The following is a 26247-nucleotide window of genomic DNA, read 5'->3' on the forward strand; positions in this document are numbered from 1 at the left end:
AAGTCTATTCAACAGTGAAAATGGTCAGAGTTTCACTCTAAGTATTCTCTGTTGGTGTGGAAACCCATAAACATTTTATCTGTGCACAATGAGATTTGAAGATCTGAAGACTTCAGAAAGAAATGTGATATGATCATTTTTGGAAGATACGGATTTGTATGTTTTTCTTTCTCCTTGTTTTCCTTGTTCTTTTCAAAACAAACATCATGGATTTTGCCTTACAACATTGGCACTAACTAAACAAGTACTAAATCAAAGGCATAAGTAATGTCCATGCAGGATTTCAAAGGATCAGTTAGAGGGACATGGATCATGCCTTATAGACATCTACAGCCTGAGTACCTGGCTCTTGAAAAACATCTTTCATGAATTCATACGGTTGACCCACAGAAAAAATACTTCTGTTATTAGTCACAAGTTGGGGAGAAATCTGTGAAGAGGAAAAACACAGAGTAAAGATCAACTCCTACACATGAACAACAACAAGAGTGCTCTGTGGTGCCCAGGGCTTCCTTTCACTTTTGTTTCTACTCTCTTTGAAAGGAAACACTGAAAGAAACTTTGTTTGCTTCAGATGAGGTAGGACCTCCCTGAACATTGGGAATGAAAATTCTCACAAACTCTCTTCAGCAGGCAAGAATCTCCTTCCAAATCAATTTACCACCTTTTAATTGATTCTTCACAAAGCTCCCTTGGATGAAATTTCTGCCTTAGGAGTTTATGAACCATGCTAAACAAAGTGGGAAGCAGATTATTTTTTGGTAAAATCCTTTTGTGCATGTGTTAAAATCTATACTGAACACCAGTTCTGTGACTGATGCAGAGAGCTACTTTGCATTAAGTAAGTGAACTAGAATCCCACTAGCCCTGCTCAGAAAAAGGTTAGGATACTGCAAAGGAGGAGTCAAAAAATGTCACATTTACTTTGCTCAGAAATCATAGGAGGAGTACCATGACCTCACACTCAAGGAAATATTAATCCTTCCCATCTGACATATGTGTTGGAATTACACGTATCTGAACTGTTCTGGCACTCAGACTGATTGCTACAAAGAGCCAGATAAATAAACTGCCTCCTGCCACACTAAACAGGGATTTGGGGATTATTTTGTTACATTATGATGGAAGAAAAAACCTGATTTTCCTGCAAATGGTTGAATACAATGAAGTTACATCTTCTAAAGATGTTCTCAATAGTAGGGAAAGATGGAGAGGTGTTTTTTTTTTTCAGTTTTCCCTTGTAATTGTCCTGAGAATTCCCACCTGCATCCTGGCACTCAGGTTTATAGATATTGAGCAGGAGACAAAATTTCATACTGACCTGCAGCGAGTGTGAAAGTGAAGTAACTCAGGTCTCTACACTTGGATCTGAAATCCCAATTTTCCATGGCTACACTGTCAGCAGACCATAGCAGTGCTACCTCTGCTGGTTTTAAAGCATCCGCAGATAATGCTGAATTACTTATAATTCAGTCTTTCTAAAACTGAGGTGTCAAGAGCCCAGTGTGAGTCAATGGACACCTTTCAAGTCATACATATGCCTTTAGAAAACTTCTTTCTAGGCTCAACAATTCGGAGAAGAGCTTGCAAGAAGGAGTCTTAGAGGTTTGAAAACCAACCAAAGAAACCTGAACAAACCCCAAAGCAACTTCAGATAAAGAAAGCTCAACATGCAGGCACCATGACATTAAGCCTGTGGAGCCAACAATGTATGCTTGCAGCCCAGAAAGCCAATTTCACCTTGGGCTGCATCAAGAGAATTGTAGCCAGCAGGTTGAAGGAGGGGATTCTCCCTCCCTACTCCACACATGAGACTGTCATGTGTCCAGCTTCGGGGCCCCCAGCAGAAGAAAGATATCGACCTGCTTCAGGGCCATGAAGATGATGAGAAGGCTGGAGCACCAACCCTGTAAGGGCAGGATGAGAAAGCTGAGGTTGTTCAACCTAGAGAAGGCTCCCAGGAAGCCTCACAGTAACCTTCCAGTTCTTAAAGGGGGACTACAGGGAGCATAAGGAAGGACTCTCTCAGGGAGTGTAATGATAAGATGAGGATCAATGCTTTTATACTGAATGAAGGTAGGTATCTTTAGATGAGATATTAGGAAGAAAATCTTCCCTGTGAGGGTGGTGTGACAGTGGAATGGGTTGCCCAAAGAGGTTATGGATGCTCCATTTTTGGAAGTGTTCAAGGCCAGGTTGGATGGGACTTTGAGCAACCTGGTCTAGTGGAAGTTGTCCCTGCCCATGGCAGATGGGCTGGAACGAGATGATCTTTAAGGTCCTTTTCAACCCAGATCAGTCTGATTCCATAGCCAGGGGAAGAAGGAGTCCTGGCTGAGGGGTTGCAATGGCAACCGTGAGCTGCATCTCACATCACAGGTCCAAGTTATCAGCCTACAGGCATTTTTCTGTGATGCACAGAAGCACAACAGCTTGGAACCAGGAAATTCTTGGGCTCTCCTTACTCTTAACCAGCGCCTTACTCTCTTTATAAAAACAACAACGAAACCACCATCAACAAAAATGCTATTTCCACCATTCCTCAATGGAGCTTATTCAGAAATACCATGCAACGAGACGGCTGACACACAACCACCGCCCCCATCCCCCCAACTCCGGGGCAGAAGTGCAGGCAGGCGGAGCTGTATGTCTCGACGGTGGCTGGACGTCCCGACAGGACCCGCAGCTCCCGCCCGGCTAAGCGAAACTAGACGGGGCGGGCCGGGGGGAGGCCGAGTCCCGCCCGCTCCGCTCCCTCAGTTGGCTGCAGGGCTGGAACTGCCGGGGGGCGGGCAGCCGGGGCGGGGAGTGCGGCGGACTGGGTGCCGGGGACCGCACTAAACAGCGGGACGGCGGCGGGTGAGTCCCCAGCCCGGCCCGGCCTTGAGCCCCCAAGCCCCCCCGCGCCGGAGCGCAGGCCTGCCCGGCTATGATGCTGCCCGCGGCCGGTCCCAGCCCCGGGCTGACCTGTGGGCTTGTGCTCGTCGCCGCCGTGCTCCTGCAGTCCGTCTGCGTGGCCGTCACCTTCCTCTACTTCACCAACGAACTCAAACAGGTTGGTGGGGGGCAGGCAGCCGTGGGGGGAACTCGCTCTCTCCCTTTGTTGTTTTTAATGGCCAAGAAAAGGAAGGGCGGACAGAAAGCGGAGTACCTTGCTCCGTGCAGAAGCGGCTGCAGGTTTGCGATGCGAGCGGAGCTTGGAGCAGCTCCTGAGCGTGTTTGGGAGGAGAGCTGCGGCTCCCGGAGCTCTGCAGACAAAGGACTTAGCGCTGTGTACCCGCTCCTTTGTTCGGGATGGCCTTGGGCCGAGGGGGTCCACGCCGGGGACGGGGTTCAAGGCAAGAGCATTTACCAAGTTTTTTTTTTTTTTTTTCAAGTTAAGCATTTTTTGCAGAGAAGTGGCAAAATGTGCTGGTCATTAGAGGACCAAACTTGCCGTCTCAGCATATTGTAGTGCCCCAGCAGCGCTGCAGAAACAACACCAGCAGCAGAGCTCTGCCAGCTGGATGGTGTTGTAGACAAGGAAAAAAAGACTGAGAAACGCTGAGGTGCCTTTTAAATGCCCTTTCTGGGAAAATACATACTTTTAAGACAGTGACTAATCCCAAAAGAACTTCACCCAGACACAAACACTGCTCGATTCCTCAGAATTACTTGCAAAATACCCATTATATGGTCTGGATGCTTTGGTTTTCTTCAAGCCTGCTAGAAGCTGCTTAACTCTTTCCTTTTTCTGCAAAATACTATTTGCATTGCAAGAAAATGACCTTTACCTGATACTTCCATGAACCTCAATGTGTGTGGTCCTGCTTTTCACTGACCCCTAGTACTCAGGGTTTCCTTGTGTGTCTTGATCAAAATGTACTATCCTGCTGTAGTTGTTTGCCAGTTGCTTTCACTGGCAGAAAGGTAAAGCTAAGTGTAGGTAAGTGTGCTACAATTACACAGTTTCAGAAATTATTGCATAAATGTAAAATGTTACTTACCTGTAAAATACTGTGTTACCTGTGCATTTAAACCACACAAAGTTTAACAGATGGTGGCTTCTGAGATACCGAAGTCCTCTGTAAAGCCCAACGTTGAAGGGTATGCAGCATTCTACAATATGAGTCAATGCTCATACTTTGGAAATGCATGAACCAGGTTTTCCTGCAAAATTTGTAGCTGTGGCTGTCCTATGTTTGGTGAAATGAAGGAGTCACAGAGGTGTGTTGGTTTTGTGAAATAGGTAACAATTCTGACAACGAAAAAAAAAATAGATAAATGCATTCTGATCTCTTCATGCTTACCGTTCAGAGTCCTTTGCTAGCAAGCTTCCCAAGCTAAGTAATGAGTAACACACTTACCTTCCCCTTTCTTTTATTCAAATATATACACCTGGGACACAACCACATCTAATAATACTTGCCCAAAATAGAAGTTTCTGAAGAATAACCACCCTGCATTTGGTGTGAAAAGCTAAAGCTGCCCACACTGGAGTTGTGCTGAGCTACAAAGAAAGGCGGCTGGCTCTGGAGGGTGTACCTAAGGACATACACTTGCATGTGCCATCTGTTTCACAACAAACAAGGAAGAAGCTTATCTAGAAACACAGTCTCCTGCCCCGTGTGCACATGGTACACGTGGAATAAATCTCAAAAGGTAAACTGCAATTTCTGCCTGCCCATTTTTCTTCCCTTTGTTGTTTACAATATCAGCGTTTCTACAGCTTCACCTCTGGCAGCCCAGACCATGGATGTTTTTGTCTTTACAGAAAGAAGAATGTTCAGCTAACAGGTTTTATTTTTCTGCATCTGTAGTAATCTGACCAGTAGTATGAATACGACCATTTGTTTAACGGTTTTGCTATGGGAGGAAGTGCTGAGACACGAGCACAATAAAGTTCATTATGCTTCAGGATACAGGGCTGCAAGGAAAATATTCTCAGACTTCCTTCTGTTTTGAAAACTTAGTCCACACACCACTCCTAGGACAGGGGAGAAGCTTCAAAAGATCTTTGAAGACTTGTGTCCTCAAAGATATCAGCACTATAGATAAACCTCATTTGAGTAAGGCTAACAACCCACCAATGTCCAACGTTCTCTATCCCTAAACCAGAAATACCAATCCTTCAGTACCCTCTGGTGCTGCCACAAGGCTGCACTCCCTGAGGAGTTCAGAATGCATGCAAAATACTCTTCCAACCCCAGGACGTTGTAAAACGCTTTGGGGCAAAAGTACGCAGCTGCCCAGGGAGATTGTGGAGTCTCCTTCTGTGGAGACTTTCAAAACTCACCTGGATGCATTCCTGTGCAGACTAGCCTAGGTGGTCCTGCTTTGGCAAGGGGGTTGGACTTGGTCTCTGGAGGTCCCTTCCAACCTCTAACACTCTGTGATTCTGTGATAAGGAGAAAGCAGAAGTGCAGAATTGTTTGCTTCCAGACTAGAAGGAGAAGCTCAGAGGTGGGCTCTAGCAGATCTAGTAAGAGAATAAGTAGTGACATTTCAACTGTTCACTTTTTTTTTTTCTTTAAACTTACCAAACTCTTATTTGTTACAGAATGTAGTACAGTTAAATCTGTCAGAGCCCTTCATTTTAAGTGTGGGTTTACCTTAATAAACTCTTAATTACTTTAAGTGAGTTCTTGAAACAAGAAATCTGATTTAAGAGGATCACTGAACTCCTCAGCAAAGACTCACAACGATTCACAAGCACTTGTAGTGGTGGCCCTATTTCACACAATTAATTTCAGGTAGTAGGTGAAGCTCAGTAGCCTGCTGAAGATGCTGTTCAGCCTGGTAGAACTGGCAGGATAGTGTGAACAAATTCTGTTCCTGGAGTGGGAAATCTCTTCCTAAACACCTTTGTTTTCTAACAAACAACTTCCATTTGTTGTTTTCAATACCCTGGTCTCAAAGACGGCTGACATTGGCACTTGCAAGATAAACATATCTGTTTGGCAAACAAAACCACACTTCTTTAACATAAGAAGAGTGAAATATAAATGCTAAACAACCAGAAGCCCATCCGAATGCTTTGTTTATGGCTGATTGCTGCTTCTTACAAGTTCTTGTAGTACTTTGTTGGCTCAAGTCTTACCGATGTAAAGCTGATGCAGCAGCCACTGAGGCCAGAGCAGGCAGGAGCTGATCTCTGCTGGCATTTGCTGCTGGAGGCAGCCGGTTGTGAGCTGTACATGAAACCACAGCGCCAGCTGGAGTTGGGAGTGTCGCTTGGGAAGAGCTTTCTGCTCTGATGTTAGCTCTCCCAGTTAGATCCCCTTGGAACCAGCAGGAATTTTGCCATTCATTCAAACTAATTCATCAGAAGGAAAACATGCTTTCTCTGTGACTAGAGAGTATGGACACAGGCCCATGTCACAAGCATTCAGCATTATAATTTTATTTGGACCCCAGTTCTGTAATTTCTGTTGTCTGGACTTTGTTGTGGACTGTTAGGTCAAATACAGTTACAGAGATGCCGAATTGGATATGGGGAGGATGCAGTAGAAATATATACCAGCAAAAGCCTGGTTTTGGTTGAAAAGACAGAATGAAAGCTGCTTTTATGGTCTGGTATTTGATTTCATCCTCAGTGATTTGTGAAGAAAAACCCCTTGTGCAAAAGAAATGTTTTTCATGCCCAACTAGAGCCACTGAAGAATTCACAACACTAGTGAGGTGGGTGTTGAATTTTCACAAAGCTTACTTAGTTGAGTGCCAGATACCAAAGCTATGGCCATGGAGATAATGTAAGTACATTTTTCTGCTAGGTGTGCCATCACAGTTAAATATGTAAAACCAGGGTGAATTATTTGTATTCTCTATGCAGTCATAACTTGCACCATACTAGCAAATGCTTTAAAAGAGTAGAAAGCCTGTTCCTAAGCGTAGTGGATTTAGTGTCATACCACAGCTGAACATCTGCAAGCACATCACAGGTGAAAAATCCTGGCTTTCCCTTCTGCTGCAGCTCCGGGACACATACTCCAAGAGTGGCATTGCTTGTCTCACCGGGGAGGAAATGGGAAATTTCATCCAAAACTTGGATCTAATAGAAAGCGAAGACAGAGTGGCTGATCCCTGCTGGCAAGTAAAGTGGCACCTGGGAAAGTTAATTAAAAAGGTATTTGGGAACTGACATGCTGAAACAGTGTGCTTGGTGATACTACAATTCAGAGAATCCTAATAGCAAAATCAGGGGGAGGGCTCTGGTATTGTTTTATTGCAAAGCTATAGTCAAGCCACAGCTTCAGCTGCAGAATGCTTGCACAAAAGCCCCTAACTGGTTTCACTACATTTAGGAAATAAAGCAAACACAGCCAGTTTTTGCCTAGCACATTTCAGGGACAGGTTGGCTGGTCTGAAATACCTCAGGGTAGAAGTGTTTGACTCAAGTTTGTTTTCTACCTGACTGTACGGATCACAGTGCTAGCAGAGGTGTCACTGACTGAAAATACATGGAGACTAGCTTGAGAATATGAGGTGAAACAGACCACGGGGAGGGGTAGAAAGGTGCCTAGGGAATAGTTTAGTCATGAGCTGTGTAATGTATGAGGGGAGGAAAGAGTGAGTGAGCACACGGCATTTGGCACAGCACCTTCCCAGCTCAGCATTCATAGAACATTGTCTCCTGCATGACTTACACACAATACATAGAATTTTGGCTATAGAGAAGACAATGAGCCTGGCTGAAAAATCAGAAAGGCTGAAATCTTCTGGAATGGTTATCAAAAATCCCATCTCCAGCATGTAAAAAAGCTGATCCATAAAAACTCACTTCTGGATGAAACTTACCTGGCAAACCTTAGATAGATAGGTGGATAGATAAATAGATGGATAGATAGATGGATGGATGGATGGATAGATGCATGGATGGCTAGGTAGATGGATAGATGGATAGATAGATGGATGGCTAGATAGATGGATAGATAGATAGATAGATAGAAAGAAAGAATGAAAAGTGGCAGGGCAGAACCCATCAGAAAATGGCAATACAGGACCCAGGTTAGTCATCCAGGTAAATCATCTCAAACTGAATCATCTACATGCTGCAGCTGCACCACCACCAGTAACCAAAGTGGTTCCTCTCAGCAATCAGCAAACAGTTACAAAGAAGGGGAATACATAAAGTAAGATGTGCTGGTTTAGTAGCTTAGGTGGATAGATAGGTAGAGGTATAAAAATAAATTAAATTGCATTTCTCAGAGCTAAGATCTCACAGAAGAGCCCACTGCCAAGTGTTCTGTGAATGGAGGCTGATGCTTATATGGTGTATCTCTTCTTATGTGTAAAATTTTAAAATCACCTTAAAGCCCAAATGGTTGAGCTCTCTTGAAAGTGTTTCCCCTTGCATTTCATTACATAAAGGATGTAAATGCAGAAATACATTATTACATCAGTTTTTGCTGATATACTAATGCATTTACTCTGTGTTTGTTGGCAGATGATGTCAAGAAGCTACAAGGAAAACGTATCTGCAGTCAATGGTACAATAATAATTTTATTAACTGGCAAAAAGGAGCTGCTAGTGGCACCTGATGTGTAGTGACTGAAGGAATGTTTTTTAAAGTGCAGAAGACACTGACTAAGATCTTGTACTGGCAGCAAGTCATCAGAAAATGATTGCTTATTACTGGAAGGCAAACTTTCAGCAGCCAGAAATATGGTGGAGTGGTTTTAGAGCAAGGTAACCTAGGTGGATGACAAGGACTCAGCTTCTAGACCCTGGTCCCATTTAAACAGTCTGCTCTGCTGGGAGCAAGCAGCACTGAACTGCCATGGCCATGCACATCAATCAGTTAAAGAACAGCTCTGCTGAAGCTCATGCAGCTCTAAGGCTTCTGCTGAAGCTCCTGCAGCTCTAAACCCATTGAGCATTATGACCTCCAAGTGGAAATTCGGGAGTAAAGATGCTGAAAACTGAAAGGATGCTTACTGATCATGAATGTGAGAATATGGTCCTGTGGGTTATTTGAAGCTGTCTGGTGGCAGTTTTGGAATGGGAGAAGGAGAACAAATAGGTATATATAGGTGTTCCAAGGAGAGCAAGAGTGGAAGAGACATTTGAGCCTTATTAGCTAACTTCCACAACATGCAGTCTATGATTGAGTTAAAAGTGGCATACCTGTTCCTTAAAACCAGGCCAGGTGGAACAGATGTGCTTTAGTACATCCTTGCTTCTAATGTGAGGTTCCTTTTCTGGTCTTTCCTCAGCTGAAAGAGCTCTGACTCTGTCACAGAGTGAGGGGCAGCAACCACGTGCTCCCATCAACAGGATTGCAGCGCATCTGACGGGCAACAGCAATAGGAAGAATTCCCCATCCCCACGCAGTAAGGAAAAACCTTTAAAAACAGTTAAAGATCACAGAAATCACTCTCTGGTTGCTAGCCTCGTGCTTACACACACTTTTTAATGCTTATATTTTGATAACAGTAAGAAACAAACCATAAAAAAGGTGTCCCAGACAATGTTTTTCTCAGCCAATTCTCACAGAACAGGGAGAAAGACCGTTCCCTCTGGGTACCTCTCTAACTTTTTTTCTGGAACCTTCATTTGGGGAAAAGAAGAAATATCCTTCTTCCTAATGTTAAGTTTCCCTCTTTTCTTTCCTTTAATTTCCTTCTGTAAGTTGTGTAAGCCCCAGCTGCTATGGTGACAGACCTATTAGAAATGTGAGACAGGGAGAGGAGAGGCTTGACATTCAGGCCGTGTTAATGAAAGGCTTGGGAGGGTTTCTCCAGCTTTGAAGGGTATCAGACACAAAAGGCCATTTACATTTAGTTACTAAGGAATGGTGTGATGATTTTTCTCTTCATTTGGGAGCAATAAAATTAAAAATAAAGGTAGTTCACATGAATTCCCATGTAGAGCTGGACTTTCAAATTGCTTTGAGAATGGACCTAAAGAGCCACTGGGCAGAGCAGGTTTCCTTACTTTGTTATTAAACCCCAGACTCCCCAGCTGCTAGAAAGGACTGCTCCAACCAGCAGACTCCTGGCTTCACTCCTTGGCTTTTAATTTAACATGTTCTCTCTTTTATTTTTTTTTCCCCCTCAAGTAGATTCCTTGCCCAGAAGAGGCAATGGACACAAAATAAGCAACTGGGAATCAAGGAAGGGGCACTCTTTCCTTTACAACGTGGAGCTGAGGAATGGCGAGCTGGTGATACCCCAGACAGGCTTCTATTACATCTACTCACAAACCTATTTCCGCTTCCGTGAGAACGAGAACGAGGAGTCAGATTTGTTGGTACAAATCAGGAACCCCAAACAGCTTGTCCAATATGTTTACAAACTGACTAATTACCCAGAGCCCATTTTGCTGATGAAAAGTGCAAGAACAAGCTGCTGGTCCAAAAAGGCAGAATATGGACTTTACTCCATTTACCAAGGCGGTGTCTTTCAGCTGAAAAGAGAGGACAGGGTTTTTGTCTCTGTCAGCAACAGTGACATAGTTGACATGGACAAAGAAGCAAGTTTTTTTGGAGCCTTTATGATTGGTTAAAAGATTGGAGCCATAAGAAGACAGTTTTCCTAGTCAGAACCACCTTAAAATTCCTTCAAACCAGGGCTGATGAGGAGAAGCTGTAGCAATACCAATAATACCAGATTCCCCTTTCTCAGCTCATTCAGCACGAGGTCTGACTCTGCAAACTGCTCTTCCACCAGCAGAAGCTGGCTGCAGCTTGGATGGTGATGCTTTATGCAGGCATGGGCACCATGGCTTGCTGCCCAGCCAGGCTGGGGATGTGTGAGGATTTCACATGCCACAGATGATGCTTTTGGCCAGAACTCCAGCCAAGTAAGAAGAGCTCACCACCACCTCCAGAGAGATGCTCCACACCAGCTCAGTCACAGCAGGTGGGTTGGAAGATCCTCCAGGTCTGGTTACTCAAGGCTGAGGCTGAACATCAGATTCTTTTCATGGTGGGACCCCATCTTGAGTATCTTGGCTCCTGTAAGCAGCCTTTGCAAGGACTGCTTCCTGGATGCCCGTGGAATTGCTCTGGAAGTTTTGAGTTTGAACCTGAGTGTGACAAAAGTTGAAAGGCTGTCAGCAGCTCGAATGGCACATCTTCATCTCATCTAACAAAGCACTTAAGCACCTAATTAATTTGAAGCACACAAACAGTCTGACTAGATCAGGTTATTTACATGCTTGAAATTAAATATGTGCTTAAGCATTTTTCAGGACCAGGGCTTGAGTAAACACATTTGTCTTAATCAGGATATTGTACAGAAAAAGCAGCTGCTGAAATGGCACCAAAGAGGTTTTGAAATCAATCAGTGTTTTGATCAGCACAGGATGATAGTGCCTATTTACTTAATTGCTCTGCTGCAAGGATTTCACTGGGCTCCCCATAGGTTCAGTAATGTGCTTGCTGTTACACTTGAGTCAGGAAAAGAAAAAAGGTTTTTCTGTAAACATTGAATTCTGTTAGACATTTGCTACAAATTAAGCCTGACATGGCTCTTCCATGTTTATTTGTACTGGCCTGTGTTGGGTAGGGTGTAATGCTGAATAACACACCCCTCTGACTAATATTTTAAGGAAAATGGACATGATGATCTCTACTTACAAAGGAGCTGCATATTGAGGTAATACTGTTTTGATTCGAGTTTTGGGAATGGGTGGACAATTTTCATCTCTCTCTTTTTTTTTTTTTTAATTTTTGTGCCATAAATTTTAAAAACTGGCCACTAGATTTCTTAACTCTGAGTTAAGAAAACTCTGTTTTGTAATTAAAAAATCCAAACAAACAAACTAAACCAACAAAAAAACAACAGGGAAAGAAATATTTACAAGTGTAAGTCATGTGGGCTAGATCCACAGGAAAAATCAGGCAGCATAAATCAGCATGTCTGATAAATGGCAATGCTGATTTGCATCATGAATTCATTTTGCCCAGGTTCAGAGAAAACTGGGGAAAAGAAGGTGAAAATGGAAGAAAATTGGAGGGAAGGGAAGACAGTTGGTCTGCAAATGCTACTTTATGCCAACAGAATGATGGCAGGAGCAGGTCTGGTTGTCTGTATTTGTAAGGTTGCCGTGGGAACCCTCACATTGGCCTCCACTTTTGGTGATGAAGTTGCAGTCCAGCCCTTGTGCAGGGGCCTCCTGACTGCACGTGCAGCGTTCATCCTCCTGCCTTGTCCACAAGAGGAGATGAATAGACACAGGCACTGGCTTTGTTTTGTCATTCAGAAAAGCAGGTGTGTTGTTTCACTTCCATACCTGTGTTGGAGCAGCAAGAGGAGAATTTCAGGAGCGCCCTTCCCTTCTGACAGTGTGGGCAAAGAAATGCATCGCTGTTAACTCGCTGCTCTTAACACAGCTTCACGTGTCCTGTGTTCAGTGGTAACCAAATATGTGAAATTCTTCATCATTACTGGGACACTTTGGTTTGCCTCCTTCTCAGATCATCTATTTTCAGCAGAACAGAAAGCAGTGCTACCTATTTCTTCCTGACTTCAATATTTAATTCCAAAAACTTTCTGCCTGCCAGGTAGGGCTAGGGAGAACACCCAGATGTCTACTGGACTGGGGAAATGACTTCTCTAAGTTCTCCTTGCACAGGGACCAAGCTTTTTCATCCCAGCACAGGTCTGAAAGGGTTTTTTTTTAGCAGTTCATTATATTAAAAAGTTGTTTGTTTGTTTTTTTTTTGTTTTAAAGAAATGTTATTTTAGGGGGTTGAAATGTATTTGAACTGTGAAAAAGGATTTGGGATTTACTGGTGTCACAAACCCTATGGCTAAGAACCATTTTGGGTAATGAGCAGGGGTCATGGCTGCTAGAAAGGACTGGAAAGAAACCTTGAGGATGCCACAAACATGCAGTTGATGCTCAGACAAGCTCTATGTTCTCTCCTCAACTCTCACTATATTCCATGGCCACCATCACTTAGGAAATGCTCCCTGGCATTACCTTCCTTTTTTTTTTTTTTTTTGCCTAAATGTACATATTCTTGGTCTGTGGATGCAGAGCATATTGCAACAGGGATCACACCAAATAATCACATTGTATTTCTGAACAGTCCAAAAGCAGGCTTGCCAGATACTGTCTGGGGGGGCTGTGGGGTGGTGGTGGTGTGTGCAGAATTATCAAGCAGTATCAGAACACCTTTGAAGACCAATGGACAGAAATATACAGCAACTTCTATTTGTACATTTGCACCTTGAATCCTACTTCTCATCTCACTTTATGTTGAATGACAAATGTAGCAGATTTTTATTTGTGGATGTAGGTTGTGGTGACATGTAAATATTGTGATTTTTCTACAGGCATTTTGTATAAAAACATTTCTAGTAAATAGTTACTTAGCCTTGCAGTGATTATTGGTGTCATCTGGGGCCTTCCCTAACAGGAAATAGCATCTCTAACAGTGGTACCAGTTCTAATCCCATTAAATGCCACTGGCAGTTGCCAACAAAGGGACAAGGACCATTTACACAGATGTAAAGCAGAAGTAAACTGGAGATCTCCTAATGTTGAAAAATGTTTCTGTTGGACAAAACCTTTAAGATCATCAGGCCCAACCATTAACCCAGCACTACTAAGTCCACCACTAAATCACATCACTAAGCACCATATCTGCACATCTTTTAAATACCTCTAGGGATAGGGACTCCACCATTTCCCTGGGCAGCCTATTCCTGGGCTTGACAATTCTGTAAGAAATATTTGCATCCAATGTAAACCTCCTTTGGCACAACTTGAGATTTTTCCTCTTGTCCTATCACTTGTGAGAAGAGGCAGACTTCCACCTTGTTACAACCTCCTTTCAGGTAGTTGAGAGAGCAATGAGGTCTCCCCTCAGCCTCCTTTTCTCCAGGCTAAACAACCCCAGTTCCCTGAGCTGCTCCTCATAAGACCTGTTGAGACCCTTCACCAGCTTTGTTGTCCTTCTCTGGACCCACTCCAGCACCTCAAGGTCTTTCTTGTACTGAGGGGTCCAAAACTGCACCCAGTGTTCAAGCTGAGACCTTAGCAATGTTGGGTACAGGGGGACAATCACTTCTGTTGTTCTGCTGGACACAGTATTGCTGGTACAAGACAGGATGCATTGGCCACCTGGGCACACATTCAGCTGGCTGTCAGTCAACACCCCCGAGTTCTTTTCCACCTAGCAGCTTTCCAACCACTCTTCCCCAAGTCTGTAGCATTGCATGGGGTTGGTGTGACCCAAGAACAGGACCCAGCACTTGGTCTTGTTGAAAGTCATACCATTGGCCCAGCCCATTGATCCAGCTCTTCATATCCCTCTCTAAAGCCCCCCTACCCTCAAGCAGATCAACACCTGCCCAGCTTGGTGTAGTCTGCAGACCCTGAGGGTGCATTCAATCCCCTTGTCCAGAGCATTGATAAAGATATTAAAGAGAATTGGTCCCAAACCTGAGCCTTAGAGAACACTACTGCTGACCAGCCACCAACTGGCTTTAGCTCCCTTTGCCACCATTCTGTGCTTGGCTATACAGCCATTTTTTCATCCAGCAAAGCAGATACCCATCAAGCGCATGAGCAGGCAGTTTCTCCAGGATAATGATGTGGGAAACAGTTTCAAAGGATTTACTGAAGTCCAGGTGGATGACATCCACAGCCTTTCCCTCATCCATTAAGCAAGTCACCTTATCATACAAAGGGATCAGGTCAGACAAGCAGGATCTGCCTTTCATAAATCCCTGCTGGCTGGGCCTCCTTACCTGGTTATCCAGGGCATGCCACATGACGGCACTCAAGATGATCTGCTCCATTATCTTCTCCCTGCCCCCAAAGCAAACACAGAACATTATTTTTATCTAAAATTTGGCTACAAAACCCAAGTGAACCCTGACAACTCAACAAGGCATCATCTAACCTGAAGCCCAGCCCTGAGATGGGAGAGGGGGCAGTTTTGTCCCACATGTGTAGAAAGGGGTTACAGCTGGAGCAATGAGCCACAGAAGGTTAATTGATTGCTCTTGAGGGACAAGACCCCAGCAACATTACCCCCACCATAGCCACCCCCAGAGGCTATTTCACTGCTGTGTGTGTCCTTCTGGCATTGCTGTGCCTTACCTGTTCCCAGTATTCTTGCTTTCCTGGGCATACTGTTTTATGCACTGCACATCTATGTGATTAACAGAAGGATGCTTGACTCCCTAATGGACTCATAATCTAAATACATTTAGCCCAGGGTTTGTGCTCAGCTTTGTTGGGAAGAGATGGGCATGCCTCAGCAATGAGGTGTGTAGGTCTGTGCCTGTGGCTCTCCCCATCCACACTGAGCCCCACTGGAATCAGTAGGGCTTCACCAGAGAGGATCAGCCCCACAGCCACAGCCCCAAACCACAAAGATGCCCACAGGTTGTAAAAAGAAATCATTCCTTTCAGAGAGACTCCATTTTACTTCAGCAGAGGGTTCTCTCTTTTCTGATGTTTCCATGGGAAAGAGGTCATGCCAGCTAACTGCCCTTTATTGTACCTTTTCATTACTTCATGGAAACAGACTATTAACTTAGTAAATGTAATTATTACTGTTTGGATTGCAGGAGGACTCACTGCCCAGGCAGGAGCAGGGATGCATTTGCTGTACTCCATGCAAACAATTAAAAAGCCTCATTCAGACACTGAGGTTTTGAGATTCATCATTCCAGTGTTCATATTACATCTAAATACCAAGGTCTAAGAAAAGACTGAATGTAATGATCAGCATAACATCAATAAGCACACTGAGGTAAGATCTCATTCATCCCTCCAAGCTACCTTGTGCCATTCAACAGCAGAAATGGAAGATAAATTAGGATGCTGTTGGGTCTGATCCAGTTTTACAGGTTGGATTTTTTTTTTTTCCATGTAGAGTTACATGGAAGTTTCTAGCATAGCAATTTTCATCAGAATCATCCAAAATGTGGTTCTCCACAATTTTTCTCTGTGCTAACAAACTGAAATCGGATGCTGTGTCACATGTTAAAAATAATTAACTTCCCTCTAATTACCAGGGTGCCACAGCTAACTGCCTGTCTTAGTTTAGAGCAAGGCAGATGCTCTTTCACCTCTTCCAAAAGGGGCAAAAGAAAAAATGCTCAAAGAATTGGAAAGTTTAAATGGAAATGCTAATCATAACTACATGCAACAGTACAAAGCATATAAAATACATAAAATCCATAGTCTGGGCTTAACACAGAAGGTCATTAAGCCAAAGCTTCACACAAACCTCCCTTTAAGCCAGGTTAACAAACCCAAGCCTTCATGCTCCACCCCCCCATGCCTCTCTACCCCTCATACCACACCATTGTGACACACCTAAAATTTGGCTTGGCACTTCCAGACCCCAATTAGGCTGCTCCAGGTCTAATTGGCAGCATTGCCAAGGTTGGCACCAGGCCTCCCCAGCCTGTGCATCCTCCCGGGAGAAGAGAGGGAGGAAAAAGGGCAGAAAACTGATTCTGCAGCCAGTTTTATAGGGATGCAGGAGTTATGGGAATGGAATACACCTTCTGGTCCACCTCCTGGAGGTCTGTAACTTTGTGGTTCTTAAGGGCACCTAGCCTCTAAAACATCACACTGCCTGACCACCACTTCCCTGCTGCTTTGTGCATACATATCTTTTCCTGAGACATTTGTAATCTGAACCTCTATGGACATTTCTGTTCACTTCTTCTGGAAGTTTTAGAGGTGACATTGAGCTGGGACACTGGGATGTGGCAGAAATGCTGTCAAACTGCTCATGGTCAGTGAGACAGGGCTGCAGCTTCTGGCAGAGGTCAGAAGTTTAAGCAGCTTCCCAGTTGAATGTTCCACCAGAGTTGTTGCTATAAATCACACTTCTCCTCTCTGAGGCACGTCCTGTGTCTGCACTGAACACATCACATACATAACACTCACAGCATTAGCAAACATTTAGGGAGCCCAAAGTTCTTCAGAGTGCCTTGCAGAAACCAGCAATTTAAACACAATAGAATCTGAGGCACAATTTCCTCCTCGAGATACTTTCAGTTTTGTCTGATTGTGGTTTCTTCAGCTGGCATTATTCTCAGTTTGTGTTGGGTGGGAGGTGTTGAGCCCACATAACCACTGTGTGAAGACAAAGTGGATTACCTGCAGATCTGCTGGTGAATTCAGCCAGGTTATCACTCCCCACTTAACAGCAGACAGAAGTATCAACAAGAAAGCATAACTGGAAATAATTAACTGTGCAATACCATCCTGCATGCCCTGGCATCAACAGAACTTCATTTGTAATGAGCATTAATAAACCTAGACCGTAGTTTTGCTTGTAAATATAGCTTCATTTGCTTCCATCTGAGCTGGTCTGGCAATTTTATTTTGGGGGGTAAATTCTCCAAATTAGTTGGGTAGGTGATTTCAACCCATGAACATTTCCATCCAAAGCCAAGACAGCTTTGAGGCAAAACCTGTGGATCTTCTTTAGGATGTCCAACAATATTGAGAAAAAAAGAAAGAATACATCTACTGGTAGAAATTATTGAATAAACACTAAGTAGTTTTAACTCAGAGCAAGTAGAGCTGTGACCAAGGACCCATGTTCTCTCTCTCCACACAGTGAACAAGTCTAGTGATGAGGAACATTAATGCCCAGGGTGTGACCTACAGCACAATGAGCTGAAGTGTGGCAAAAAGCTAAGTCTGGAATGGATGCCTTTGGATTAGGGGAGTTAGAGCACAATTCTCCTGATTAATAAACTAGCAGAGTTCTGAGGTCTGCTTGCAGATGTTTCCTGCCACATAAACAACTGTAAAGTCATTTTGAGCACATTCTGGGGTTTACATTATTAAGTTGGATTACTGCTATTCCATCAGCACTGCTCACTGATGATAGCTGCTAAACCACAACCTTTGAAAGCATACACCAGATGCTACCTTCTATTCTTAAAATACATTTACAATGGAAGACAAAACATCTTCTGCCCTTGGATATAATTAAAAAAAAAGAAAAACAAAAGCATTTGCTTTTCTGCAAGTTGTTGAGGTGCATCATTTTTAAGAGGGAGATCTCTTCCTTGAAGTCTGTTTTCCAGTTTCTTCATCTCTCCACAATAAAACCAGAACCATTCTATACAGTCAAAACCTTCAGACATTTCCATGACAACAAACAATGGTATAAACAAGAATTAAAACTTTATTGGATGAGGAGAAAATGGAAAGAATGGAACACAGGAGAGAGATTTCAAAACTCCATAAATAGAAACTCTCTCCTAGCCTATCTCCAGTGCTTAACACAGCTTTAAAGCTACTGCAGAAAAGCACTGACATTTTAAAATGAGTTCCATGAAAGGTGGATCTCCATTATAACGGGCTTTTAAAAATCCCTGTTGGTAATATCTGTTTTGTTCATACATCCAGTTAATGGATAAAACTGTGAATAAAAGTACTTAAACTTTTGCCTCTTTCTCTCCACTTCTGTCATCCAAAAAAAGAGAAAAGAGGAGAGGAGAGGAGAGGGAGAGGAGAGGAGAGGAGAGGAGAGGGAGAGGGAGAAGAAGAGGAGAGGGAGGGGAAAGGGAGAGGAGAGGGAGAAGGAGAAGGAGAAGGAGAAGGAGAAGGAGAAGGAGAAGGAGAAGGAGAAGGAGAAGGAGAAGGAGAAGGAGAAGGAGAAGGAGAAGGAGAAGGAGAAGGAGAAGGAGAAGGAGAAGGAGAAGGAGAAGGAGAAGGAGAAGGAGAAGGAGAGGAGGAGAAGGAGAAGGAGAAGGAGAAGGAGAGAAGGAGAAGGAGAAGGAGAAGGAGAAGGAGAAGGAGAAGGAGAAGGAGAAGGAGAAGGAGAAGGAGAAGGAGAAGGAGAAGGAGAAGGAGAAGGAGAAGGAGAAGGGAGGAGAGGGAAAATGAGAGAGAGAAAAAAGAAAAAAGATAAAAGAGAATATTTTTCTCTCTCTGGGGAAAGGGAAATAGTAATATTTGACAAGATACAGCTCAGCAAAAACTGGAAGAATTTCCTGAGAATGAAGGATCCTCTCTACTCAGAAAAGTCAGGTTTATAGCTTCAGGCCATTTTATCTGCCAAATATCAACATCCTGCAGCTAATGCCACCGGTCTGAGAATTTATCAGGGGGAAAAAAAATAAAACAGAGTGGAATAATTCTTTGCAATAATACAAAGTATTTGGCAGCCTAAATACAGAAGCAGTTATCAGCCCCTCCGTAATAAACTGCAATGTCATTTAAATTAGATTGGACACAAAATTCTAAACTGAAAATAGCTGTACACTGATGGCATATGGCCCATGACTTTTCTTCAGAAACATATAAAACAATTATATAGGCAGCTGGATAAACAAAATGAGAAGCACGTTAGGCTCTTTCTTATCTTCAGCTGTAATTAATGTGTAGCCATCCCTCATAAAATTTAGCAATTGTTGAGTAACTTGCTACAAAAACTGCCTCACAGCAAGGATGATGAATGCTGATTCCAATAAAACTGGAAAAATAATTCCCCAGGATTAGGATACAGAGAAGGCACTAAGGCTAATGCTTGGATTATTACAGAAAATAAATTACAGGAAAGAGGCACATCTAGAGGCACATGCAGCATAACACAGTGTTGAGTCACATCACCCTTGTGCTCCATCCTGAAGGAAAGCTCTGCAGCTATGAAATGGCAATGTGAATAGGGTGGACAAGTGTGTGTGTGATTGGACCTTGAAAAAACAGGAGCAAACTGTTCCTCAGGTGAATTAAGTTAGCTGCCACTGTGGCTTCTGAGCACTGCTTGCCACCGAGGTGATGGGGTATGAGGAAAGAGTGCAGTACTTCTAGATAGAGAACAGGAGTGGGAAAAGATTATGTTACAGCACACTCTGACATATTGTGGGGGGCAAGCTGGAAAGGTGTGCTGGGTGTCACTTTACTGTCCTAATCCCATCTTGTGCTGCTTCTGTCTTATCTCTTCTCAGGTCCAACATTATCCTTTAGCATGCTCCAGCCTGGAGGAAACCTTTAGAGGTCATCTATGACCCATGATCATCTCTATGATTCTATGATTCTATGATCTAGTCCAACCTCCCTGAAATGAGCAGGGACATCTTCAGCTAGATCAGGTTGCTCAGAACCCTGTCCAACCTGAGCTGCTCCAGGGATGGGGCATCTACCAACTGTCTGGACAATCTGTGCCAGTGATTCACCACCCTTAATGTAAAAATATTCTTCCTTGTATCTAGTTTATATCTCCCCTCTTTTAGCTCAAAACCAACACCCCTTTTCCTGTCACGACAGGCCTTGGAAAAACCTGTCCCCTCTGGTGTGATCTGGTATGGGTGACCCTGCTGTGGCAGGGGGGTTGGACTGGATGGTCTTTCGAGGTCCCTTGCAACCCCAAACATTCTGTGGTTCTATGATCTTTCTTATAGGTACTTCAGTACTTTAAGTACTTCACTAATAGGTAGGAGTCTGCAGCTAAGGAACACGGGGTTGTAACGTGTAGGGCAGCAGAAACATGCTGAATCAAAATTTAATTGCAGGTAAATTACATAAAAGAGGCTGATTACTGCAGCTTCACTGAACTGGAGCCTTACTCAATTCCTGCCAAGATCCAAGGGCAGAACAAAGATACAAAACGAGGAGACGGTGGTTGCAGCTGTCCCTGATTTCTACACCCATCGCTCCATCCCCACGTGCCCCGCAGGACCGCGCACCCCTGAGCACCAGTAACTCGACGTGCACAGAGCAAGAACACAACCAGAACGGAGAGCTACTGCTGTGCACAGAGCACAACCGCCCTTCGCGACAGCCACAAGTGGGACTGCACCTGCCCCGCCACCGCTTCTGTCGGGAGCCGGGCAGGAGGGGAGAGGGCAGGAGACGGGCAGCAGAGGAGCAGGCAGGGGCTGGGCGGCAGCGCTGCGGGCAGGAGAGGAGCGGGCAGCAGCCAGGCAGACAGCCACAGCCGGCCCGATGACAGGCAGGGACCTCTTGCCGGGCGCTGCCCACAGGTGAGGGACGCCAGAGCTGAGACCTTCCTACGTCGGGGGACTCGGGAACAAACTTTAAATGACGATGCTGGTACTGCTCTTGGAGCCGCCCGGGGTTTGAGCTGCTGGGCTGGGCTAAGGTGCTCGCCCTGCAGCGCCGGATACGAGGCAGAGCCCCGGGACAGCGCGGGAGAGCGCAGAGCCGCTCCGCGGCCGCGGAGCCAGCGCGCCCACGTCTCCTCTGACGCGCCGGCGAGCGCCAGCCCTCCCTAGGGCCGGGGGGAGCAGCAGCGCCCGGGGAGAGGCGGAGCGGGGCCGCTCTTCCCTTCCCCGCCTTCCGCACCTGGCCGAGGAGAGCGGCGGAGGGAGCGGAGGCTGCGCGGGGCGGAGGGGGGTGCGCTCCTCGGGCGCGCCGGGCGGGGATGCGCAGCCCGCGGCGGCAGGATGCGGGAGGGGAGCGCGGGCGGCCGCGGCGCGGAGAACCGGACCGGTGCCGAGCCCCCGTTGCACCCTTTCCCTGTTCCCGTACTCACCGGCATCACCGTCGCCTGCGTTCTCCTCTTCGTCATCGGGATCATCGGCAACCTCATGATGATGCTGGTGGTGTCGCGGTTCCGGGACATGAGGACCACCACCAACTTCTACCTGTCCAGCATGGCCTTCTCCGACCTGCTCATCTTTCTCTGCATGCCTCTGGACCTCTTCCGCCTCTGGCAGTACCGGCCCTGGAACTTTGGGGATCTCCTCTGCAAGCTCTTCCAGTTCATCAGCGAGAGTTGCACCTACTCCACCATCCTCAACATCACTGCCCTCAGCATAGAGCGATACGTTGCCATCTGTTTCCCCCTCCGAGCTAAAGTGATCATCACCAAGGGAAAGGTCAAGCTGGTCATCCTCTTCCTCTGGGCCATCTCCTTCATTAGTGCTGGACCCATCTTTGTCTTGGTGGGAGTCGAGCATGAGAATGGCACAAACCCTCTGAGCACCAACGAGTGCCGAGCAACTGAGTATGCCATCCGCTCGGGGCTCCTTACCATCATGGTCTGGACCTCCAGCATCTTCTTCTTCCTGCCCGTCTTTTGCCTGACTGTGCTGTACAGCCTCATCGGGAGGAAGCTCTGGAGGAGAAAGAGAAAGAATATTGGTCCAAACACTGTCATCAGGGATAAGAACAACAAGCAAACTGTGAAAATGTTAGGTACGGCTCTTTGTGCTCTCTTTTTCCAAAGGATGTGTGTGTGCCTGTGTGTGAGAAGAGAGAGAAAGAGAGAGCACTCTGGGAGCTCACTGTTGTTGCATCTGAAGGAAAGCATTTATTGAAAATGTTTTATACCAAGGTATTGATAGGATAACTCTCCTCCTTCCTTAGATTTATTTCTAACTGGTTTGAGCTGGGAGCTCTCAGTTAAACAAACCTCAGTAACACTCACTGACAAATGCTACAGTTGCAACCAGCTGGTGCCCTGGAGAGTTTTGAACACCTTTGCTCTTTGGTTGTGGGTGTTATTTATAGAAAGATAGCTTATTTGAGTTTTAAACAAGGCTAAACCCTTCTCAAACCACAAAGTTGAGCTGCAGTGAAAGTAAGCAGGGTACAACGTGCAATTAGTGTCCTCTGGGAAGAGTATCGAGGTTATTGCAAATTGGGATTATTAATTGGCATATCAGTGTGAGTTTAGGAAAATTAAGCTGCATTTTGCTATCAGCAGAACCCCAGGCTGTGCTGAGCAGGGAGCACTGTGTCTCCTTTGAGCTCTGTGATCCTGTAAATTCTCACTGACTCGAAGAGCACAGGATCAAGGTGACAGACACCATCTCTCCTAACTTTGTGTATATACACTGCTGAGTGGTTTAAACAACAGCTGTTGTGGGCACATGGAAACACAAATTTTAACCTGCTAAGGCAGTGCATGTGGTGGGAGTTCAATGCACAAACCTCAAAAGTTGTGCTGCAGTTTAGTGTCTGGAAACTGCAGAATCCAGATGCTGCTGCTGCGTGCTATTATCCAAGCAAAAAGTCCTCTGCAGTGCAAGTCATCCCATTCATCCCATGGATTTGCATGGGGGAGAGATGCTTTGCATGGGGAAGGTTTCATGGCCATGGGCTCTGCTCTGCTCGTTTCAGCTCGGCTGAAGCAATGGGCTAATGAGCTAGATGAAGAGGTGGCAAGTGTGTCCTAAGTACCTCAATTATTAAATGGGAGCCTAACTGATTTTTTCATTCATGTCCTACTTTATTACTATGCAACAGCAGGAAGAATAATAAAACCCTGGCATTCTTTGTGCCCTTTCAGCCACATTTTATGATCAATAGAATCACTTCAGTCTGGTAAGCATGACCTTGGAAGTAATACATCATTTACACTTCTAGCATTTCAGGATTATGAATTTCCACTTACAGTAACTACATTGCTAGCATGCATGACTACCATGTTTATGTTTCTGTATGCTTAACCATAAAGAATTTCCAAGTAATAACTGTTTATTTCTGCCCTGAAATATTGCTGCAAGCATTACAATATTTCAGACGCTTGGGTTTTTTTGTGTTTTCTTTCACAAGGTCTGACAATGAGGCAGTGGCAAAACTGTCCTCTGACAGGGAGCCAATATTCTCTAAAGGGTGTCAGTCTGATGGAAAGGAGAGAAGTTAGCAAGGGCTCAGTACCAGCAGATGCTCGATGCAGTCTGCTCTTCTTGGTTGCAATGATCTGCACATAATTTAGAAGGTATTTTCTAAGACTTTAGGAAGTCATGGAACATCAAGTAAATGGGATTAGCATCAACTCTTCTTTTAAACTGCAAAGAAAGGTTATGCTTCTAGGTCAGTAATTAAACACCTAATGTATAGCCTGGCTTGCAAAGGAGCTATCATACCCTGTTCCTACTGAAATCAATGCAATTCTGCATGCATAATGCTCACACAGTCAGAAGTCTGACCAGGGCTGTGCATGCCTGCGTGTGGAAATATTAACTATGCTGAAAATTCTGCTTGTAGTGGCCATCAGAAATATGAATTTTGTTAAAAATATTCATTTGTTACAGCAATTAGACCCCACTTGTGAGCTAGGTGAATTTTTTAGGTGACAATACTGAGGAAAAACTGGAAGTGGTTGACTCAAGGAGGTGCAGAGCTGGAAAATATACTCTGACTCTCAGCTCTGTGCTTTAGAGTCCACCATAAATCTTGGCTAAGGACCCATTTAAAGTTGGGAATACTTGTTTGGAAGTTTTTTTTTGGGGGGGAAAGATGCCTGTAATCATCCCTTCTAGCTCTTTGAATGTTCTTCTCTGCTGTGAGTTGCCCTGAGAAAGCAGGATTGCTAACACAAGGGAACAAGCTCACTGGTAAAAATTGCTTAAGAATGTCATAAAGCCTTGCTCAAGTTTTCTGGTTTTTCTCTCTCTGGTATATTAATAGGCACACTCAAAGCAATATGAAAAATCATAAAGGTCAACAGCACACAGGAAATGAAGAGGAGAAAAGTTTCCCTTTCTCTAGGATGCAAATCCAAATGGGCCAGTGTTCAAAAACACACACACATACCCATTATGCTTCACACATTATATCTACATATAAACACAACCACAGTGGTAGTGTAATATTACAGATATTCTCTATAGCTACAACTATGCAGTTATAGAGTATATATTTAGGTTTACTTTTTGTGCAGTAACTATTCTTCCAAAAAATGGACAAACCAGAGGGGTTCACCACCCTCCTTGTTCTTACCTTGGCACATGTGCTCTACAAGTCCACATCCTGGTGGTTTGTTTTACTTTGGGGCTTTGCTTTATATAAGCTTGCTTTAAATAATTTGGCTTCCCAGTGATTACATTCTTCATTATAAACCACAGTGTGGAGTCTGGCACATTGTATATAATTTGTTTCTCTTAAACATTGCAGATGATAGATTGTGATACTTTTTTTTTGGTCATCATTTTGATTCTTTAATTTTCTGTGTATGAGAATGCAGGTTTTGTAGGTCAGAAGCAGGGTACCTCAGATGAGTTGTGCAATATACAAGCAGCCTGTTTAGATCTGATTGGTGTATATTCTGTATTGCTGACTTACACTCTCAGAGAGTGTATTGAGAGACACACACCTGAACCTTTATGGGGTGCATTTTCACACTTTGTGATTCATTTGTTAAAAAGTTAGACTTTTAAAACTGTAATTCTAATCCCCCATGTTCTAATACTCCTGAAGGATAGTTGTAGCCAGGTGGGGGTTGGTCTCTTCTCCCAGTCAACCAGCAACAGAACAAGAGGACACAGCCTCAAGCTGTGCAGGGGGAAGTTTAGGCTTGATCTTAGAAAGAAGTTCTTCTCAGAAAGAGAGGTTGCCCATTGGAATGGGCTGTCCAGGGAGGTGGCGGGGTCAGCATCCCTAGAGGTGTTTAAGAAGAGACTGGATGAGGCACTTAGTGCCATGGTCTGGTTGATTAGATGGGGTTGGGTGATTGGTTTGACCTGATGATCATGGAGGTCTCTTCCAGCCTGGCTGATTCTGTGATTCTGTGTGACTCCTACTTAACACCAACTTCTTCTCCGTTTTTATTTTAGCTGTGGTGGTATTTGCCTTCATACTCTGCTGGTTGCCTTTTCATGTGGGACGATATTTATTTTCCAAATCCCTTGAAGCTGGATCCTTGGAGATAGCAGTGATCAGCCAGTACTGCAGCTTGGTGTCCTTTGTCCTCTTCTACCTGAATGCAGCCATCAACCCCATCCTCTACAACATCATGTCGAAGAAGTACCGGGTGGCCGCTTGCCGGCTCTTTGGACTCAAGCCCCTTCCCAAGAAAAGACTCTCCAGCAGGAAGCAGGAAGGTTCTCACATTTGGACAGAGCCAAATGTTACCACATGACACGTGGTTTCCAAGCAGCAGAGCATCACTTACCCCTTATTTCCCAGAAAGCCATGACGAAGGAGAAAGAGGGCAAGAGACAACGAAGCGAAACATTACAGCTCTACTTCTGTCATCATCTGGATTGCCAGAAAGATGTCATGTAGGCAGTTAAAGATTTACAAAAACCCAAACAAACCAACAATAACCACAACAACAACAACAACAACAAAAAAAAAACAACTAAATTTTGAGACTATAAAAGGAGAAAGATGGTCACAGAAATTTGGCAGCGCTCAAGTATTCTTTCTCTGCTGCTTTTGCCCACATGATTTTTTAGCACTGACTGCAGCAGGAGAGTTGGGCTTCAGCAGCCTTCACAGGCAAAACAGAGCCCAGGGCACTTGAGAGTTTGTGTGACTTCAGCAGCAGCTAATTCCAGACGAATTTTTCCAGAGTTAAGTTTTCCTAAGTATTTTGCTTACATATAACCCTAGAGAGAGAGAGAGAGAAA

At 44.5% G+C, this 26247-nt stretch overlaps 2 protein-coding genes across 2 annotated transcripts; both read left to right on the forward strand.

Annotated features, from left to right (window-relative positions):
- Positions 1–2932: 2932 nt before the first annotated feature.
- TNFSF10 (TNF superfamily member 10) lies at positions 2933–10486 on the forward strand. Its single transcript, XM_054386181.1, has 5 exons — positions 2933–3055; positions 6953–7105; positions 8426–8468; positions 9196–9312; positions 10041–10486. The coding sequence occupies exons 1-5, from the start codon at positions 2933–2935 to the stop codon at positions 10484–10486; spliced, it is 882 nt and encodes a 293-aa protein (XP_054242156.1).
- A 10844-nt stretch (positions 10487–21330) lies between these two features.
- Positions 21331–25754, forward strand: GHSR (growth hormone secretagogue receptor). Its single transcript, XM_054386091.1, has 2 exons — positions 21331–22084; positions 25450–25754. Exons 1-2 carry the CDS (start codon positions 21331–21333, stop codon positions 25752–25754), a joined length of 1059 nt encoding a protein of 352 aa, XP_054242066.1.
- The last annotated feature ends 493 nt before the right edge of the window (positions 25755–26247 follow it).

This window comes from Indicator indicator, chromosome 13 (genome assembly GCF_027791375.1).
Source record: "Indicator indicator isolate 239-I01 chromosome 13, UM_Iind_1.1, whole genome shotgun sequence".
Classification (NCBI taxonomy): Eukaryota; Metazoa; Chordata; class Aves; order Piciformes; family Indicatoridae; genus Indicator; species Indicator indicator.